This window comes from Vipera berus, assembly GCF_964194415.1.
Source record: "Vipera berus genome assembly, chromosome: W".
In the NCBI taxonomy this organism is placed as follows: Eukaryota; Metazoa; Chordata; class Lepidosauria; order Squamata; family Viperidae; genus Vipera; species Vipera berus.
In genome coordinates, this window is record NC_138210.1 from 65,505,762 (window position 1) to 65,513,841 (window position 8,080).

Here is an 8,080-nt window from a genome sequence, read left to right on the forward strand (position 1 = left end):
GACTCTTTTCCACCTGCAGATATGGAATTCCTGGAGGTCCTCACCGAGGGGCTGGAGCGTGTGCTGCTTGTACGGGGCGGAGGCAGCGAGGTCATCACCATCTATTCCTAGAGGATGGGAGGTCTTCCTCCTGACGACCCGAGTTCAAATTGATACTTGCTTCCTACCTGTTCCCATGTGCCACTTGGATCTCCCAAGGAGACCAGCTATTACCGCCACATTTATTTGCTTTCATTTCTCGTGGCAATTCAGGGTCTTCAGAATTGGGTGTTTTCCCCCCAGTGTTTGGAGGATGGATAGTTGGCAGCTTTTTCAGCTTCCATCGAGTTAGAGCTACACGCTAGAACCTTCACAGGCTTGTTGCGAGAGGGAAATTAGAGATAGGTAGGAAATCGCTCTGTCAGCCCTCTCAAGAAATGTAGGAGCCGTGTGACGAGTAGTAATTCCTGCAGGGCATTAAGAGGAGCAAAAAGATCAGGAAAGGAGTGACAGGATCCATCAGCTGGAACAGCAGGTTTGGCCCAGCTGGAGAAGCTGTTACTTGTTGTTATCATGTTAAGAGGAACAAGAAGGGAAAGGAGATAACTGTTGGGTGACTTAGAAGAAGGGAAATCCATCCTTCCTTGTTCTATTTTCTCCTGGTCAGCACCAGAGTCTCTTTGCTTTCCTTCCCACTGAAATCAAGGCCATAATAAGCACTTAGAAAGTTGGAAGTCACTTTTCAGTGTGCTTAAAACCCTGATCCCTTGTGGCAGGGGTAGGCAACCTCGGCTCTTTTATGACTCATGGACTTCAACTCCCAGAATTCCTGAGTCAGCATAGCATAGCTGACTCAGGAATTCTGGGAGTTGAACTCCATGAGTCATAAAAGAGCCGAGGTTGCCTACCCCTGCCTTGTGGTACTCAGAATCAGATACACTGTTTGTCGACAAGGCGAGAGAATGGCTGATCCCCAAGTTAGGGTGGAAGCAGCATATTGATGGAGAAACATCTTTTCCATCTGGCCTTTTAGCAGCTGCCTTTTCTTCTTTTTATTGATATTCTGTAGAACCAATTGCTAGGCACACTCTGTTCTTACAGAGCTGACATACTTTCTTCTTACTCACCGATGGGGACAGGATTTCTATCCTGAAGAACAGGGTTTGCTGATTTTCCAAATTACCCTCTTTGCTTTTGAAGAGGTCCACCTCTTCCTCCAAGCTTGGATAAGAAGAAAATTAATGCCACATCTTCTGTGCCAAGCAAGATTGCTCCCTTCGATGTCAGTGACAAGGATATACAGCTTGCTTTGATAAGTGTTGGGATGGAGTTTTTCCTTACCTCTACAGAAGCAAACTTAGGGAAAGGTGCTTTGTCTATTTTGTCCTATCTAATTTCAAGGATGGATGTCTCCTCCTCCTGGTACCTCTTGCTCAAGAACAGAATACAGGGACCACTCCCTCGGGGTAGCCTTAAAAGACACATCTCAAGCCTCTCATTTTATTTTTTAAGAGAGAATTTCACAGACATCTCTTATTTTGGCTGAGACTTTTTTTTAATTTATTTAGGGTGCAACCTTGTTTACATCGCATCGGATTGGGAGTGTGATTTTTTTTTTGCTTCTTGAATTATGTAAAGAATAAACATTTTATATACAAATTTTATTTTAGTAGTTGTGCATAATTGGCTCCACTTGCTCATGTATTCATTATGTAACATTCATCCACTTTAGAGCCTTGGCGTCATTTATAAAAAGCAGTTAAAATAAATAGTGGCATATGTTTACATTTTACACACAAGAAAACCTACATTTAGTGGTCTAGTTCATGCAAACATGACTCTGAGACTAATGTGAACAGGCTATTGTAGAACAAGTTTTACCATTTTCCCCCATTAAATTTGTATCAGTGGCTTAAGAATTGGGTAACGTACATGAATATTGGTGTACCTATTTGTTCTCCACTGTAAAAGAGTCTGTGCATTTTACTCCATTAGTCGTTGCTCACTATAAGGGGTGGCGCTCATCTCCATTTCAAGGCCATTGAGCCAGAAAATGTCTAAAGACATTTTCAGTGTCACGTAGCCACCGAAGTGGTACCTATTTACTTACATTTTCATGCTTCCAAACTGCTAGGTTGGCAGAGTTGGGACGGGAGCTCCTGTGGTGCTTGGGTTTCGAACCTGGGCTGCCGGCTTTTCAGCCAACATGCCCAACATCTTAACTGCTGAGCCACTGGACTGTCCCACTGTTCTCCTTGAAGCTTTCAAAAATTTTCATTGATGGTTCATACGTAATTGATACAAGAGATCATCAAGCAGATGCCTATACCCTTTTTAGTTGGCTTTAGGATAACAAAACCAAAATTTTATCAAGTATTAGAATTAGCTATGAATTAATTTTACATTCAGGTCAGACTCTGCATGCATTCAGCCTAGAACTCTTAGCTTTGAGATTGGAGTGCTGCAGATGCCTTTCTGGGCCACCTGTTTCTTCATAATTTTCAGATAAGTGAAGCGCTCAGTATATAACCTGGGTCATCTTGCAACGTTGGGTACTTCCTAGTATTATATACATATTATAGGAAAATGGATTTTCTGATGGTAGAACTTCAGTGACACACTAAACACATTTAAAAGTTAACATTTTTATTTTGCTTTTTAACAGAGAGGAAATTTACTAAGGCAAGTCTTTTGCTTCAGCTCCTCCAAAGCATATCAGTCCTTGTTCTGGATAACATTCTGTAAATGCTTCCTACTGTTCCACAATGCAGCAACATGCACTTAAAATCCAGCATGTTTTGGAGTCAACAGAAGGAAGAATAATTCACAATAGCAAGGCAGACACCTAGAGCAGCAGTTGATTTCTGGAAATGGGGTCAGGTCATAAGATTAGACCCCCGCCTGTATACTCCATACGCTAGGCAGAAGACAGAAAATACTGTGAGTCACAAACCACAAGTCAGCAATTTGAAAATTAGGCTACCCTTAAACAGGATCAGCAGCAAGAGAATTGTTAAAAACCTGGATTAGATCTGGGTTCTTGTAAATAGTCTAATACTGCCCTTTTGTGAAGTTAAGAGCGCAAAGACTTGAGAGCTTTGATCCAAGAAATCTGTCCTGTACACCACCTTCCCCTTTCCTCAGCAATATACACAACCTAGTGAGATGACCCAAGGGAGGAGAGTTCATACAGTTCACACTTACCTCAGGTGGTTCAATAAAAGCCAGCCAGTCAGAAGCATGAGTTGGCAGCAGCCCCATTGACTGACACTTGTAAACAGCCAAGGCCAAACCTAACAGGTTGCCAATTAAATACACCAGTCCCTGAAGAAACTTCTGACTTGAGCTTTCAAGCAGCTTAAAGGCTGTGGGGATAATACAAAAGAAGTTAAGCTACCACTGTAAACTATGAAACACTACACAGCACACTAGCTGATAGCGCTGGGTAGAAAAGCCTGTTTGGGGATATGGTTGTCGACTGAATAATCTTTCCAGAATGAGATTTGGGAATCTCTTATTAAAATGCTAATATAAATCATAATTTATCAAGGAGTAGGAAATATAAAGTCAATCTTACTAAGTGAATTTTTACCATTGGAGATTAAGCTGCTTTGCACTTTGTCCTAATGACAACTCTGAAGCCAAGCACAAGTCTAGATATGGATCTTAATCAGAGGGATTGTTTTGCACCTAGCAATCCCCTTTTCTTTATAAGCCTCTAGAATAGATGTCCCAAATCCATCTAGCAAATGTTCCTCATTCATGTTATTGTTCCTGGATTGCCTTGGTTTAGCATAACCTAGTGTATGTAGCATTTACTTATTTGTACTGTGTGTAAACTGCCCACTCAACAGAGTTCTAGTATTCCCATTTTAAAAAAAGCTGCCCACTCGAGTTCCAGTATTCCCATTTTAAAAAAAGAGAAAGCCCTTCCATGTATCCTGTTTTTGAAATTGTTCAAACTGTACTTTGGAACACAACTAAGACTATCAGTTTTTTTCTTCGAGTTGGAATAACAGCCCCACAAAAGAGAAAATGGGGAAAAAAAGTGGGATAAAAGAAGGCTTTGGATGGTGATACAAGGAGACTTACTAGCAGAGATGGACATTAGTGCTTGGATGGGCCTCCAGGCCATCATACAGACCATCATGGTGGGGAAGATAGAAATTGTATTCCCTGCCATGTACATGATGAACAGGTTCATAGGTATTTGCTTCAAGGGACCGAGAGCAATATCCCAGCAGCGCTAAAACATTTAAGGAAGAAAAATAGAATTCAATAAGCAAAGTCTATACAGTCTAGTTCTACATTTCGAACAGCTATAGCATTTCTACGACCAGCTCATCCATTTTCTCTCCAGGACATTACCTTTTCAACCAGGATGCGATCTGTCTCCTGAACGCTTGTGTCAGGCACCTGCTTATCTGAATAGCCTATAGGGTAGAGGGTGTCTCCTTGGCTGCTGCCACGGTCACTTCGGCCTCTGGCAAAGAAAAAGAAATTCCTCATCCAAATGCACATGCCCAACATTTGTGGATTGCCTATGTGAGGAGACATATACAGGGGCTTCTCCTAGGCACTTACCTACCACCACTGCCTGGACCGCTCAATTCAATGGCCCACTTGAAACGTCGTCCACGATTGGTCACCAATCCCCCTCCGGTGCTCATTGTTGCCTGTAAAAGAGATAATGCACACTCTAAATAAGACCCTCAATTAAATATTAAAGAAGTGAGCAGCCTGACCCGTTTGGTCACACATCCCACAATCCTGAAGAAACTGCAAGCCTCCTCTTGCATCACTGCCTCCATTCTTTTCAACAGGTATTATAATGTCTCTAGCCAGGTTAACATTGCAATGGAAGCTGGGAACCAAACCTAGCAAGCTCTTGGTTTCATGATTAATACACATCATCTAAGCAGCTGACAGTTCACATAAACTCGGATATAGCAGTGTCAACAACATTTTCTCCTAAAACACAACTACCCTACCCTACCCTTCCCATACCATATTTTATTGATTCATTATTTATATCCCACCTTTATTTTTTATATATATATAAACTCAAGGTGATGAAAATATCTAATACCCTTTCTCTTTCCTATTTTCTCCATAACAACCCTTTGGGGCTCAGATAGAGAGTGATTGACCCAAGATTAACCAGCTCTAACTTTCTCCATACTTCATTTGGAACTTTTAATTCCACACCACCACCACCACCACCCCGCAACAAGGCAACTCTTTTGACCCTTCCTATATCCATTCTAAAGGTAAAGGTAAAGGTTCCCCTGCACATGCGTGCTAGTCGTTTCTGACTCTAGGGGCCGGTGCTCATCTCCGTTTCAAAGCCCAAGAGCCAGCGCTTGTCCAAGGACATCTCCGTGGTCATGTGGCTGGCATGACTAGACGCCAAAGGCGCACGGAACGCTGTTACCTTCCCACTGTAGTGGTCCCTATTTTTCTACTTGCATTTTTATGTGCTTTTAAACTGCTAGGTTGGCAGAAGCTGGGACGAGTAACAGGCGCTTACTCTGCTACACGGCACTGGGGATTCGACCCGCCAAACTGCCGACCTTCTGATCGACAAGCTCAGCGTCCTAACTCACTGAGCCACTGCGTCCCTTGTGTATCCATTCTAGCATCTTCCTATTCCTCTATGATATCCAGCTCTTGCTCTTCCTCACCTACTTTAGAACCTACTTTGTCACTTTGAATGTACACTAATCGACGCACATTAAAATGAAATTTTGTTGCATACAGCTCTCAAAGGATCGCCACCTCTGATATACACTACATAAATATGACAAAAATAAATAAATACAGAATTATACATATACCCACATATATTATACGACACAGAGAAACAACAGTCTAGTTTGGGTTGTGTATACATGTGCATGGAAAGAAAAATGAATCTCGAGTTTACCAGACGGATGGCATAGGGAACAAACCTATTACAGAATCAGGTAATCCTGCTAGAAATACTTCAAAACCTCCTCCCAGAGGGGAGCAATAGAAACAGACCCTAAAGTAGGTGTGTGGGGTCTCTAACAATGCTCTGAGCTCTAAGCACATATAAGCGCTTATAAGCAGCATCCTGAACACCAGGAAGCGAGCTTCCTATGATCTTCTTGGCTGTCCTTACCATGTATGGACTTTCTTATTCATTATCCCTCTGATTCATTTCCCTGCTCCTCTTCCTTAGCCCATTTGAGCTATAGTATAGTATTTATCAAAGGGACGCGGTGGCTCAGTGGGTTAGGACGCTGAGCTTGTTGATCAGAAGGTCGGCAGTTTGGCGGGTGGAATCCCGAGTGCCGCGTAACAGAGTCAGCACCTGTTACTCGTCCCAGCTTCTGCCAACCTAGCAGTTCGAAAGCACGTAAAAATGCAAGTAGAAAAATAGGGACCGCTACGGTGGGAAGGTAACAGCGTTCTGTGCACCTTTGGTGTCTAGTCATGCCAGCCACATGACCACGGAGACGTCCTCGGACAAGCGCTGGCTCTTTGGCTTTGAAACGGAGATGAGCACCGGCCCCTAGAGTTGGAAACGACTAGCACACATGTGCGGGGGAACCTTTACCTTTATAGTATTTATCATGGAGATACATTCAAGTGCATGGTTAATGGTATAGCTGCTATATCATCAAAGATGCATTTGAATCTATCTCCATGATACATAATCAGCATAATATACTGAGGGTTGCAGGTCTATATTTTTTTTAAAAAAGTCCAGTGTCTATTTTTTAGGAAAAGCATTTGCTCATCATTTATCAGAAACATTTAGAGTTTTTGAAGTACACTGCTGAATTATGCTGAAAATGTACTCCTTGCAGTCTTGGACATAGGATATTTATCTCTAAATCTGAAGCAGAGTGATTTTTGTCTAGTAAAACATGTACATATTAGAGATTAACACATGCAAAAATGCTAAATTTCCAAACGTAAGCATAAAATGGCATTTATGTAACCGTCTACATTGAAACTCATAAAACGAAGTGTTTTCAAGTTCATCTGGGAAGAGTCACAAAAGGGAATTGTTCACTGCAAATGGTGAAACAGCTTCTGCACAGAAATGGGAGATTCTGAATATTGGTGTCTCTAATTTCCTCTCACATATAAGATGGTGCTCCCTCTACTACCATGCAGTAGCCTGAAGAGAGGAAGATTAAAAAAAAAAAAGAACAACAGAATAACAGAGTTGGAAAGGGCCTTGGAGGTCATCTAGTCCAACCCCCTGCTCAGGCAGGAAACCTGGCCTATACCATTTCAGACAAGTGGCTGTCCAATCTCTTCTTAAAAACTTCCAGTGTTGGAGCACCCACAACTTCTGGACGCAAGCCGTTCTGCTCCTTCCCAATAATCTCTGCCCCCAGAAGAGATTATTGTCCCACAACTGTAATAAAAACTCTCTTTTTCCCGATCTACAGGTCCCTGCAACTGTAATGCCTGGCCATAAATCCCTTTTCTCCAACCTCTATGAGGTCTCGGGGACTGCAGCGGCCAGGAATCCCTAACCATTATTTTAATTTATTTTAATTTATTTAATTTATTTCAATTTTTAATTTTAATTTACTGTACAGAGACCTTTACGTTTTGTTGTTGTTAGCCGCCCTGAGTCCCTCGGGAGATAGGGCGGGATATAAGTCCCATAAATAAATAAATAAATAAAATCATCAGTAGTAGTTGTCCTTGCTGGGAAGCCTGGGAGTTGTAGTCCCTGAAGAGTAGGAAGGCTGTGTGAGAGAGGTGGCAGCTTCAGCCTTTTGAGAGGTTAAGTAACGCGAAGTCCAGGAGGGATTTTTTTTCCCCTCGCTTCTAAGTCACAACAAAACCCCAACCCTAACAAGGCCGGGAAGCCTGGGAATTGTAGTCGACCCGCAAAGCCCCAGGGGAAAAAAAAGCGTTTACACTCACGGTTCGAAAAAGCTGCAGCAGCTGTCTCCGGTTTTTACGTCACGGCTCTGCGCCACACGGTCCACCTCTGATGACGTCACGAGCAACGCTACGTCCCTTGCTTCCTTCCTTCGTTTCTGAATTCTTAAGTCTCCTCTGCTCCAAATTCCTCCCGCGGAAGAGTTTCGTCAGAGAGGATTCAAAT

At 42.6% G+C, this 8,080-nt stretch overlaps 2 protein-coding genes across 8 annotated transcripts in view; one reads left to right on the plus strand and one right to left on the minus strand.

The window, feature by feature from the left end:
- The window catches only part of LOC308676560 (solute carrier family 12 member 6), a 68,038-nt gene extending 66,395 nt beyond the window's left edge, over positions 1 to 1,643 (plus strand). For all 7 annotated transcript variants that reach the window (XM_081342428.1, XM_081342430.1, XM_081342431.1 and 4 more), the window contains one exon: positions 20 to 1,643. In XM_081342428.1, coding sequence (XP_081198554.1) covers positions 20 to 111 — 92 coding nt within the window. In that variant the 3' untranslated portion in view covers positions 112 to 1,643. The remainder of the gene's footprint in view (positions 1 to 19) is intronic.
- A 950-nt stretch (positions 1,644 to 2,593) lies between these two features.
- LOC308676712 (ER membrane protein complex subunit 4) lies at positions 2,594 to 8,063 on the minus strand. The gene is made up of 6 exons (XM_081342706.1): positions 7,897 to 8,063; positions 4,564 to 4,655; positions 4,348 to 4,462; positions 4,072 to 4,225; positions 3,184 to 3,344; positions 2,594 to 2,896 (listed from the first exon to the last, which is right to left on the minus strand). Exons 2-6 carry the CDS (start codon positions 4,647 to 4,649, stop codon positions 2,861 to 2,863), a joined length of 552 nt encoding a protein of 183 aa, XP_081198832.1. The 5' UTR covers positions 4,650 to 4,655; positions 7,897 to 8,063; the 3' UTR covers positions 2,594 to 2,860.
- Between the last annotated feature and the right edge of the window lie 17 nt (positions 8,064 to 8,080).